This window comes from Pyrus communis, chromosome 5 (assembly GCF_041283825.1).
Source record: "Pyrus communis isolate YQ-2024b chromosome 5, ASM4128382v1, whole genome shotgun sequence".
In the NCBI taxonomy this organism is placed as follows: domain Eukaryota; kingdom Viridiplantae; phylum Streptophyta; class Magnoliopsida; order Rosales; family Rosaceae; genus Pyrus; species Pyrus communis.
In genome coordinates this window covers 31,262,471-31,276,341 of record NC_142569.1, presented here as the reverse complement: position 1 = coordinate 31,276,341, position 13,871 = coordinate 31,262,471, and the positions used below count along the sequence as shown (strand labels likewise).

Below are 13,871 nucleotides of genomic sequence, written 5' to 3'. Positions count from 1 at the left end.
ATTTGAATACCAACATGTAATCTGATACCTAGAATAGAGAAAAAGCCATGTAAAGCCTACATTCACCTATTAAACAAACAATTACAAAAGGGATTAAATATACTTACAATACTTTGGATGATTCCCTTTATTTCGCACCTCCAGATGCATCTTCAACTCCCAAATCTTTTTATAATCTTACTGATTTTGTCGAATCTGCCATTAACTAACTATGAAATCGATAAAGGCAATATCATTTTCCCCCAAGTTTCAGTGAAAGCCCACCTTGCAAATCGCGTGAAAACCCTAGACTTCTAAACGACCACTCTGCAATTCTGCGACTGCACATGGTATATTGTGTGAAGGTCTTGCTTAATCACGTTTATGCTCTCAAAGGATTGTCACATGTTATACACATGCTTCCGTTTAACAAAAATTTGGATGGAATGTATGAAAAACTAACTGTAAGGAGAAATTAGCTAAAAAAATTAATTCAAGTCGGTGATTTTTCAATAGAAAAGTTTAGGCGGAAAATTGAAAGCTAAGTGAAAATTTAGAAGGGAATTGGCAACTTACTCTTATTTTGAAATATGAGACTATTTAATTTTTTTAAAATAGTAATTATGTTGCAATCATATTTAGAATAGGAATATGATTGTGTAAATCATAGTGTATATAGGGATATCTTTGAATATTCCCTTTAGTAGTTAATATCATATTAGAGTTGTAATCCTAAAAGGGTAAGGATTTATCCTATCCTACTACTATAAATAAAGGCACAATGAGGTGATACAAACACATACCTCACAATTAAATCTCTCTCTTCTCTCTTTTATTGCCGCCTGCCTCCCTCTCTCTATTCCATTAGAATAGTTTAATCAAATAGGTCTTTAACACGTTATCAGCACGCTATTGCTAGAAGTTAAGGAACTGAAGGATTGTAGGATGAGGCTTTTTTCTACAAAATTCAAAGGCTTTTATTTATTTTCTGCCAATTAGGTACGCTTAAAATAAAGGAAGATATTTGAAACGTCCACGAAGCATGAAAACATTCCCTTTGATGCATGAACCCCCTATATTTATATTTTCCTCCCGATATATATATATATATATATATATATATATATATATATATATGTTTCATGCCTTACGCAATTATATTGCTATGTGGAATTCGTGAGTTAAAGCATATAAATAAATTAGAAGCAATTTAGGGTTTTTTAAACCCTAGAGATGTCGGAAAAAGGGGGGGGGGGGTTGGAAATCTGGGATTATGCGGCACGGTAGCCACACCACCATGGCACCACCGCCGAACCACCGCGTTGGCTTGTAACTTAGTTACGTGGAACATATCATGGAACGTTGTCGTTTTGACACCTTGGACCACATGGCAGTGGCCCTTTAGGCCTGTTTTACTTTTCGCTAAAAAGCAGAACCAGTTTTTGATGAAAAATCATCAAGCTCGAACGCTGTGCCTGAAGCGCATGCGACTAATTCTAGCAGCCATAAACGACGAAAAAATCGTCATGGCTATTGCAATAGGTAGCAAGCCAAACCATGGCCCCAAGGTCAACAGAGCCAAGGCCCACCCAAGGGAATAAATTTGACCCAGAAGCGCCAACTCCTTGCCCCCAAAGCTCCAAACTTCAAGAACAAGGGAAAAGCTACTGTTCAATCAGCTTCCACTAAAATGGACATGTGCTACCGCTATGGATCAAAGGATCAGTGGTCACGCGTATGCTGAGCTACCCCTGAGGCTATTGCCAAGTATCATTCCCATCGTGAGTCTAACTTTGTCCATGTGGAACATCTCGAAGAAGCTACTACATCCATGGAGATATCAGATTTTCAGGAAGCATCAGCTCTTATGGATGAATAAGTTTTATTCTTCTAGACATTTTTTTAGGGTGCTTTACCCCTAGTGGCCGAACCCACTAGGAGTGGCCGAACCCCCCCCCCCTTTAAATTTTTAGGTTTATGGTTTAATTTTTGGACAATTTTTCAAAGTAGTTGGAATAATTTGTTTGGTTTTGGTTTGTTTTGAATTATGGATAATTATTTTATGGATATTATTTTTTGAATTGATTAATTGAATGAACGGAATTATATTTATGCATGTGACCAATTCAATCAATTTATTTCTAGGTATGTCTAGTGGAGAAGTTAGTGTCTGGCTAATAGTGCTACCACGCACACCATATTGCATGAGCGACACTATTTTCCTAACTTCGTACCTAAGAATGCACCTTTGACAACTTTCTCAGGCTCATCCAACCTGATTGAAGGATACGAAAATACACGTATCATGTTGTCCAATGGTATTGTCTTAACCATTAAAGAGGCCCTATATTCTCCATGTTTTGGAAGAACATTGTTGAGTTTTAGAGATATTCAAGATAATCAATATCATATTGAAACCACTGAAGATAATGGTTCTAAATTTCTTTGTATCACTTCTTACGAGTATGGCAGAATCGTATTCACGAGAAGTTGGAACGTCTCTCGAGTGGGTTATACATCATAACCATTCGCAACATAGAAGCCTACCATGTGGCCGGCCTTGTGCCTGAGTTCCAGAGCACTTTGCTACTTTGGCATAACCATATGGGACATCCCGGACGTGACATGATGCGCCGTATCTTCAAATCATCACATGAGCATCATTTACCTCTCTACGTTGGATTCTCGCCATGCAAAATGTGTTCTTTGGGGAAGTTGAATACTCAACCCTCAATTACAAAGATTATTCACAACCCTTCTAAGTTTCTTCAAAGGATTCAAAGGGATATTAGTGGACCTATCCAACCAACATGCAAACCATTTAGATACTTTATGGTGTTGGTTGATGCATCGAAATAATGGTCACATGTTTGCCTATTGTCACGCAATGCTGCATTTGCAAAATTGCTAGAACAAATTATTAAGATAAGGGCTCACCACCCTAATTATCTAATCAAGTTAATTCGACTGGATAACGCTGGAGAGTTTACGTCACAAACTTTTGACGAATATTGCATGTCAGTTGGGATTGAAGTAGAACATCATGTACCCCATGTTCACACCCAACATGGCTTGGCAGAAACTTTCATAAAGCACATTCAATTGATAGCTAGGACTTTGGTTATGCAAACCAAACTGTCAATATCTACCTGGGGCTATGCAATAGTGCACGCAGCTATGCTGGTTCGGCTGAGGCCCACCGCTACCCAACTTCTTTAACCGTTACAATTGGTTACTGGATACGAGCTTGACGTCTCGCATTTACGTGTGTTTGGGTGCGCAATTTATGTGTTAATAACGTCGTCACTACGTACCAAAATGGTTCCTCAGAGAAAAATGAGAATCTATGTCGGTTATGATTCGCCATCAATTATTCGCTATTTAGAGCCCTTGATAGGAGATCTCTTTACTGCACATTTTGCGGATTGTCACTTTAATGAGGCAGTCTTCACGTTATTAAGGGGAGATAAGTATGTTAATGTTTCTAGAGAATGTTGCGAATTGTCGTGGTATGCTCCCACTATGTCTCATCTAGATCCTCACACTACCTAGTTTAAAAAGAATTATAAATCTTCAGAGCACTGCTCAAAGCATGCCAGATGCTTTTATTGATCTAGCTAAGGTGACGAGATCACATATATCTACTGCAAACGTACCTGTAAGGATAAACGTACCCCGAGTACGTCGTAACACCACCTATGTAGGCCTGACCGCCCCCGAAGGTGGGGAGGCCGCACCTTCCACACGGCTTGGTATATTGGTGGCTAACTAGTCATTTGCTCCGACCTTGAAGGGTGGTAGATACCTTGGTTCAAAGGATTCATAACCTCAGAAGAGGAAAACAGCACCAACTAATGACCCTAGTTTGAATTCGACCATCACTCACTCATATGTCCTAACGCATAAGCCATGAGGTTGTTTTAGATTATGGTGATGTCTTAGACGAGACAACCCAACCTTCCAAGAATCGCTAGATTTCGGTCCACTACGCAATATTGGATAAGGTTTAGAATCGGAATGAGAAGATCGTCGACGATGCATTTACGTACATAGTAGCTACTAACATCGTGCTTAGCAATGGAATTGAGCCACATTCCGTTGATGAATGCCGACGTAGAGCAGATTGGTCAAACTAGAAACAAGCAATCCAAGTTGAACTTGATTTGCCTGCGAAACGTAAAGTGTTTGGACCTATAGCTTCTACTCCACTACATGTGAAGCCCACGGGCTACAAGTGGGTTTACATAAGGAAGCGTAATGTGAAGAATTAAATAGTGCGATACAAAGCAAGCCTCGTAGCGCAAGGCTTCCCTCAGCACCATGGGATTGATTACAAGGAAAAGTATTCCCCCGTAATAGACGTCATAACATGCCGCTACCGAATCAGTTTGGTAGTTTTTGAAAAACTAAATATGCGGCTTATGAACGTGGTGACCACGTATCTGTATGGGGATCTAAATACGAAAATCTACATGAAAGTTCCAGAAGGACTTCCATTGACTGATTCAAATAGTTCTAGACCACGGAACACTATTTCTATTAGATTGAGGAAATCACTTTACGGATTGAAACAATCTAGGCAAACGTGGTATAACCGTCTGAGTGAATATTTGACAAGTCAGGGTTATGTGAACAACGAATTATACCCATGCGTGTTCATAAAGAAGTCACATTCCAGGTTTACGATCGTTGCAGTTTATGTCGACAAAATGAACCTCATTGGAACTCCCGCAAAGCTTGAGGAAATTTCCGTTCACTTAAAATCAGAATTTAAGATGAAAAATCTTGAGAAAACTCGATATTATGTTAGCTTGGAGATTTGTTCGGATGGAATCCTAGTACATCAATTAAACTACACCTAAAAGGTGTTGCGATGTTTTAATGAGGATAAAGTGAAGCCTTCAAGTACTCCTATGATCGTTTGGACTCTAGATGCTAAACGAGATCCCTTCTATCCCAAAGAGGATAAGGACGAGATTTTGGAGCCTAAAGTTCTATACCTAAGTGCAATTGGGGCTTTATTATGCTTGGCTCAATGCACTAGACCCGACATCTCATTCGTTGTTAATCTTTTGGCTAGATACAGCAATGTGCCCACACACAGATACTGGAATGGTGTTAAAGACATTTTCCGCTAGAGATGAGTCGTCGCCCCCTTCGGTTCTTAGGTTGATTTCCACCTTATTGGTTATGCAAATGCTGGATATTTGTCTGACCCACATATGGCACATTCTCAAACGGGCTATGTCTTTACCATTTGAGACACAGCTATATCTTGGAGGTCTACTAAGAAAACGCTAGTTGTGACTTCTTCAAACCATGCTAAGATCCTCGTCTTGCATGAAGCATCGCACGAGTGCTTTTGGTTAGGAGTAGTCATGGAACATATTCGAAGCACTAGTGGCCTTACTTCCATCGTTGACCTTCCTACGACGATCTTTGAAGACAATGTTGTATGTATCAAGCAGTTAAATAAGGGATACATCAAGGGAGACAACATCAAGCACATGAAGCCGAAGTTCTTTTATTCTCACCAGCAACAACAACATCAAACATTGAAGTCAAGCATATCCGAACTCAGGACAACCTGGCTAATCTCTTCACCAAGTCATTGCCCAAGTCTACTTTTTAGAAGCTCGTCCAAGGAATCGGTATGTGTAAATTATCTGAGTTGAATTGCTTGTAGTTCTCTTATTTGGAAGTTATGTCTAACTCAAGGGGAGTATCCTAAGCATACTCACTTGATCTTAATGTACTATTTTTCCTATGATTATGTGCCTTTTTCTCACTGGGTTTTTGCTACCTAACGAGGTTTTGATTAGGCACCCATCTTGGGATGATCATACTCCTTTGAGTTCACTACTTTCGTCATGTTTGACGTTTGTTTTAGACATTATGCATACTTCTCACTTTTCTCCTTAGTATATGGGTTTTCACTTGCCTTAGGTTTTACCATAGCGAGGTTTTGTGAGTTTTACTATTTGCCCATTATACTGCCGACTTCATCAAATGTTCTACCTTATCTGCTGAAGATCTAATGCGATGTTCTGCTGAAGATCTAATGAGAGTTGTAGTCATATTTAGAATAGGAATGTGATTGTGTAAATCCTAGTGTATCTTGGGATATCTTTGAATATTCCATTTAGTAGTTAATATCCTATTAGAGTTGTAATCCTAAAAGGGTAAGGATTTAACCTGTCCTACTACTATAAATAAAGGCATAATGAGGTGATACAAACACACACTTGACAATTAAATCTTTCTCTTCTCTCTCTTATTGCCGCCGGCCACCCTCTCTCTATTCCCTTTAGAATAGTTCCGTCAAATAAACCTATAACAATTTAAGATTTTTTTTATTGGATAATATTATATCGGTATCAAAAGTATTCATAAATTATCATTTAAAAGTTAAAACTTTTGTTTCTTGGCATCAAAACAAAGCCACCTAGCCCAACATTCTTGACTTTCCGTAATCAGGCTACTGAGCATGGTCCGTAACCAAATTATTGCGGCCTACGATAAAATTGGCCTTGTGAACCGAAATTCTAAGTAATTTTCTAATTATCTTCATTGTACTTTAAGTTAATTTTAGACTGTCTTTAAATGAAATGCAAATTCTTAGTGGAATGTCACTTAATAAAATTTGATTTTTTGAATGTTGTGTTGTGTCGGTCTTAGTAATGCACCAATAATAAATCATGAAAATTAGTTTTTATTTATTTTTTGAAGAGCGGGTGCTACAAATATTAAATGAATTAGAATAAACATATGAGTTTGAGCAAAAGAAAATTTGACATTTACCAAATAAGCCTAAAAATTTACATTGGATATATTTTTTTTTTTTTTTTTGACATCTCCATTGGAGATACTCTTAAGCATGCAATCTCAACAACTTAATATATAACCTTGTCCCGACTGCACAGATATGGACTGGACTACTAATTTATTTTTTATTTTTTTAAGAGCCAAACAAGAATAAGTTGTTGAGACCATTTATATTGATCTTCTACTGTCACAAGTCTTGGAAGCATCCAAGAAGATGGTTGCTTCGAGTTTCTTGCTCATAATATTGGGGTGCCGACGACAAACTTGGATGAGAAAATGATGCCCTATCAGTGAATTGCACTTCGAGTAAATTGTCCAAAATTTTCCAATCTATTTGTTGATTGCTGTTATTGTTGTTGCTCCTGTCGTCCTCATAGTCTTCAGTGCTGAGATTATTGCTATTCAATATGTTTTCTTTGGTGACAAAGCTTGTTGAAATGGTTGGGCTTTCTAGTTGAGGAAGTTCCATGAGCTGGTTACCCAAGAAAATGTTGTTCGAAACGAAATGATCTTGCTGATCTGAACGAAAAGGTTGATGGAAACCTTGATTGGGGTTGATCAGCATAGACATAGGCATTTCACTTGAGAAGCTTGAAGATGAAGGATGATCTCTGACATAGTAAGCATGCTTCCATGCTTCAAAACCTTGCCTGTGACTAGGACTTGGCTTCTTGAATGCCCGACATACAACCCATCCTTCTTCCTGCACGACCATAACCAGGCCAGATTTGTTAATTTGCAAATTAGTATGCGTGTGTGTGTGTGTAAAATATATATTCATATAATATAAAAATTCAAACTACGTATGTAAACACACGTTATTTACTGGTTTGGGGTTTAATGATGGCATCTCTCTCTAATAATAAAGTTATTCATATAATTAATATATTTATATTGTCAATTTCTCGATCAACTGAAGAAAATTAAATAACAAGTTAATCGATGGACGATATTGAAGAACTTGCCTGAGGGGGTGCATGCTCCGAAGTTTGGAGTCGATATTCATGCATGATCCAGTCGGTTTTGTTGCCATTAGGTGCTCGTCCCTTGTAGAACACCAGGGTCTTCCTCATTCCTATAATGTTGTTCTTTGAAAGCACTGCCTTGTCTCTTCCTGTTGCCTTCCAGAATCCAGCAGATGTGGCTCTATTTGTTCGAGTTCCAGTCGGGTACTTCTTGTCTTTGTGACTGAAGAAGTACCACTCGTTCTTTTCACTGTAGCCCAGCTTGCATCTCGCTGTACCATAAAATACATACATAGTTATCAGAATGCATCCATATGCTCATAATCTGATGCGATGTCAATAACAACTCTTTTGTTTAGCCATTGATGACAAAGTGTAGCATTTGTGTTTATGTTGTTTCTATTATGTTACAATTTTGAGGAAAATGCATGCCACTTGCACCAAATTGTGGCATGCACAATAGCACTTTAATGCTAGCTACCATAATGTCAAGTACTGTATAAAAGATGAAATTGACTAATCAAAGAGGAGATAAGTGCAATATGTTTTTGGTTAGTGATTAATCATTGTTTAATTAGTTTCATTTATTCTTTTTTTGAATGCTAGCTATACTGTTTGGAGTGCAAATAGCTAAAGTGAAGTATTAAATCGCTATCTATTTTGTTTTGTTTTTCCTAACAAGCATCAACGGATTTTTCCAATGTTGTTTTCCTTCTACACGTTACCATATCCAATAGTATGAACACAGAAACCCCTCTTAGGTACATATCTTTTTGTGCCATTTCGAGGTCAACCTGCAAACGTTAAAAATAAGTTGGTTCTTAAAGTACCTTGTATGTCCCATGGTTCGATTTTGTATAGGTCAATGTCAACGATGACATCTTGATCAATTTGTAGTGAGTTGATCTTTCTTTTCAGGTAGTAACCCACAAGTTCCTCTTCTGTCGGGTGAAATCTGAAGCCTGGTGGAACACAAGATTCCATCTCCATTACTAATGGTGTTCTAGACGCACCTGCATATCATGCAAGGAAGTATGAGAGAGAGTCCTTATAATTATTCTCTTGACTTAGCTATATATGTGCATGAGTGTGTGTGTGCGCGCGCATGCGCCCGTGTTTGTGTGTGTGTAGTCCACAATGTAATTACCAATCTTGTTAATAATAACAAAGTCATGTGGTGTTATTAACTTTAACTTTATCTTAATCATATTAAATGTGAGATATTATACTTGAATGTGATTGTATTGCACTACTAATGTTCAAAATGATACCACATGCTTTTTATTAAAGGATGCCATAGAATTGCCCCATATATATATATATGTATATGTATGTGTATGTGTATGTGTGTGTTTGTGTATATATATATATATATATATATATATATATATATATATATATACACATATATATATATATATATATATATTCATGATTACATGAAATAAAAAGAATCATATGATACATTTTTTTCTTACATGGACTACCCCTCGAAGGCTATGTTTAGGTAAGAAAGTTTTCGGTCTTAAAAGATTTACAAATGTTATATAAAAAAAATTAGAAATGTTTTCCATGATCATTAGAAAGACATGTGAAAGGGATTTACAAATCCTTATATGGAAAGTGTCACTTGTAAATGCCTCTTACATACCTATATGATGGTCATGATTGTCATTCTTAATTCTCTCTGTCTAATATTTTGTAATCCATTTCTTTATAACTTGACCTTAAAGGGATTTGAAAATTCCTTGCCCAAACATAGTCGAAGGGTTCTTGTAATTGGCGTAGGTCTAACATCAAAGACAAGACAACCAAACAAATAGTTTGTGAAGAAAACTATTGACTCTTAATTTGGAGGGATATTGAAGAAGGAATTCTGAAAGTCGTATGCATGATATCTAAACCCTGTGCTATATAGTAGCTAAGTATCTAGCTAGCAATGATGACGATTTCACTTGTGGGAATTGATAGTGGTGCTGCATGTGTTTTTGGCTATTTGACATTGCGGAAAAGAAAGAAATCATGACAGAGGAGTAGTAGTGGATTGGAACCCACCACGCTAACATTGGAACATAGGATTATCCTATAATTAAGCTCATAAGTAAATTTGTTTTCATTAGTTGCATGGAGTAATCAGGGACAAATATATATTGAACACAAAAGTTGGCCGAAAAGCTTGACTTTGCTGGCACAAGCATGTTATATTTCTTTGAGTGCAGCGCACTCCCTGCCTGCTACCTCCTGCTCGGTCGATCTCTACTGGTAGTGACAGTGGTGGAATTAAATTCCTTAAAAACAATTCATTTCATACCCAAACCACGCTAACCACACAATCAAAACTAATCAATAAAAACCAATCTAATTTTTTCATTAATTACCGTAAGATTATTAAAAGATTGACCTACATTTAGTACAAACAAATCATTGATCGATCATCCATCACACAAAATGTGAATTTTAATTAACTGTAAATGTAGATGCATTACACAAACGCTAGTAATTTCATCTGTAAAAAGGAACTAAGAAATTAAAAAAAATTTAGCAATATATATGTTGTAATATATATATAGTTCTGCATGTAACAGTGTGATTAACATATGCATGAGCTGAATTATATCATGCACACAGGAAAATACTCACAGGATATCAATAAAACTGTTGCTGCAACTGCCTTCTTTGCGCTAAGAAAAGAACTTGTAAGAGATCAGAAAAGGAAATACTCAAGGATGATATATGAAGACGTAAAAAAAAGAATGGAAATATTGAAGATGTATGTATTAGTTGGATCCGGTGAACCCTAGCTTGAGAGAGAGAGAGAGAGAGAGAGAGAGAGAGAGAGAGAGAGAGAGGGAGGGCTTCTGCAGATCTGTGAAGTGAATATTAATTTGTTGCTGAAGAGAAAGAGAGGCTAATAAATGTATTTATATACATGGGCCAGCTGCTCGATGGTGATGAGATGAAGATTTAGATGAAGAAAAGAGCTAGTTAATTGTAATTAGTTTAAAAACAAGAGATATGGTATATATGGAATTAAGAGAAGAGAGGAGAGAGTACATAACAGTGGTAATGGTATTGATTGCGCATTGGCATTGCGCGTGGGGTGGCAGCTGAGAAAATGAGATGCAAAGCTTGTGTTTGGACGGCGTGAGTGTGACACCATGTTTACACGCCACCCCCGCCCACCGCTATTTTGTGTTCTAAGATTTTCCGCATATAACTATACATTATATATATTATTCCCTTAACTATAAACTAGGTTTGTAGCTTTAAGTTTTAACAACATTCACTCCCACAATATCTCTTGACTTTACCATCTCGTCTATTTGTTATTTATATAAACATTTTTCAAATCCCCATTGAGAAAAAAAGTTATCAGTTTTCAAAATACATCACTATGTATATAGATGATCAATGTATGGTATTGGAATACAACAGAAACATTGAGATGTTAATTTAGAAACAGAGAACTCCTCCCACCTAGGAGAGACGGACAGTGTGGTGATGCGACGGGTCGCCCTTAGGTGTTGTGAGTTGCAATTAGGGTTGCTCTAGTTTATCTTTAAAATAATTTAATTACTCAATACATACTCACTTGTATTCATTTGGAATTAAACTCGTATTCATTTAAAATTAAGACGTTTTTCACATCATTAATCTGAGATTGATCAAATTTGTTACACAACCTTTTCTTTTTTTTTTTTTTCTTAAAAAAAAAAAAAAGGAAAGAAAACTGATGACAAGTCATGATTATTCATCATTTTCACAATCTAAGAGGCTATGGGGAATTACACAACTTGTTGTCTTTAGCATTATTCTATCTTCATAAACATTTCCGTTTTTATTGAACTCGCCAAATATTTGCCAATTTTTAAGATTACAATTAGACAATTACTTTTATACTTCATTTATGATTCTTATAATTAGTTTCTATATGATGGTATCTTGTCTGGACTAAACTAGATGTTACGTTTTTTCCTGATTTATGTCATATTGTCTTTTACATATATATCACATCGTCACATTCTTGCCTTTCACTATCCATCTCCTCCCTCCCTGTCGAGTCTGTTTGGTGTGCCGCCCTTGGCCATTTGGTACCATTCATCTGCTGCCACATACACTGGCAGACTTCCAACCTGTCCATATCAAATATATAACTAATCATATTAATTTTTAGATTTACATCTACCAGATGAGTCCCCCCAAAGTCATCCATCACTCTTCGATCACTAAGTTAAGGTTGGATAATATATCATCATGGGCTAACCACTCTAATTGATTAATTGACACACAAGGGAACAAGATCAGCCTTTCCTTATTTATTAATAATCCAGTGCTTCGTGATAAGTAACGGGTTGAATCAATATAGATACAACAAGAAAATTGTTTATAGCTGATTCAGGTAAAACCCTTTCGTGCCCCTTGCAGCTATTTCTTATCTTGTTAATATTTGTTTGTAAACTAACATTAAACATTGTTTAATTTCTGTTCGAAACGGTTTCCTTGGATTTTACAAAATCTTTAATTTCCATATATTGTCCTCTATCCCTGTGTATATGCAATATGGACCGTTGTCAGGAGAAATTTTTCCTTGTGTCTATAATATAAGCAGTACACCACGTGTTATTATATAAGTAGTGATAATTTTTATTTTTTATGTTATTGATTTTTTAACACAAGAATCTCACCACTTGTATGGAGACAAATGGTGTACCATCCCGTGTGCCCTTGAAAAATCTCTCCATAATCGGATAGTATGCGGAGAAAATTTTCATTGTGACCGGAACACAAGTGGTAGACCTCTTGTTTTTATATAAGTGGTGAGAAATTTTATTTTTTAAATTATTAACTTTTCAACACACATATCCCACCAATTATATAGTAACACGCAATGTATCACCATGTGTTCCGGTTACACTAAAAAATCTCTCTAGTACGCAGTTAATAACTATACTTTCTTCTGCTCAAGGTGCAGAACCATGAGACATACAAGCTATACTCTTTTGTGCTCAGGGAGCATTGCAATGGAAGAGACAAAAGACTTTAAAATAGACATTTTATATTGTTTGTTGATCGAAAATTTCTCTAATGGAAGGATGTATATTATCATTTTTGTCTGAAAATGTAAATATACATCTTTAGAAAATGAGCCCTATGAGTAATTATAAGAAAAATAAATGAGATTTTAAATTTACATATTTTTCATTAGAGTAAAATTCACATTCATATTTCTTGAAGGTGCAAATTGAGATGTAAACGTGGTTTTTACATTTCAGATTTGCAATCTTTTTACTAAAGACATTCTTAAGGGGATTTTATTATTATTATTATTATTATTTTTAATTTTTAGTAAAATCTCAAAGTCAATCCTACTCCAATATTGTTATAATGAGAAATGATAAAACTGTAACTTTATTAAAAAAGAAGAAAATTACAAATAGTCAAGGGGACATTAAGTCTAACCCAGACTATGATAGCAACCATAACAAACAAAACCTCCAACAACCAATACAAGATATTAACAAGGCCAACAAAAGATAACTTATTTAAAGTGGTAGTGTGGAAGTCCTACATAATCACGATGCTAATACGACAATTGAAATCAGGAGGAGAATCCCACCAACCACATTCAGTAGAAGAGGAACCATGATTTGCAAGGGCATCAACGACTTGATTACCTTCCCTATAAATGTGAGAAGACCAAAAATGTATTTTGAGAAATTCTATGCAGTTAATTCCTCCACTCCACTCTCAACTGCCAAGGAACCAATTGAGGAGAGTGCAAGAAGTCAAGAACCAAAATAAAATCAACTTCCAACCAAACAAAATTTAATTTCAATCCCGAACCGAAACTAATTCAATAGCTTTAATAACTGCTATTAACTCCGCCCCAACATAGCTAGGAATCTCTAAGTTAGAACAAAAGGCTCCAAAGAACTAGCTTTTGAATTCCCGAAACAAACCACCAGCATGACCGGAACCACTCTTCCAAGCACCATCAATATTTATCTTAACTCAACCATGATTGGGAGGAAGCCAACACACCTCTAAAATAATGAGGGCTCAACGAGGCCTACATGTAGCACCAAACCTCTTCAATACACA

The 13,871-nt window shown here is 36.3% G+C and overlaps 1 protein-coding gene across 1 annotated transcript; it reads right to left on the bottom strand.

The window, feature by feature from the left end:
* Nucleotides 1–6,752: 6,752 nt before the first annotated feature.
* Nucleotides 6,753–10,815, bottom strand: LOC137723473 (NAC domain-containing protein 30-like). The gene is made up of 4 exons (XM_088693306.1): nucleotides 10,410–10,815; nucleotides 8,600–8,782; nucleotides 7,766–8,041; nucleotides 6,753–7,503 (listed from the first exon to the last, which is right to left on the bottom strand). The coding sequence occupies exons 2-4, from the start codon at nucleotides 8,757–8,759 to the stop codon at nucleotides 6,992–6,994; spliced, it is 948 nt and encodes a 315-aa protein (XP_088549432.1). The 5' UTR covers nucleotides 8,760–8,782; nucleotides 10,410–10,815; the 3' UTR covers nucleotides 6,753–6,991.
* Between the last annotated feature and the right edge of the window lie 3,056 nt (nucleotides 10,816–13,871).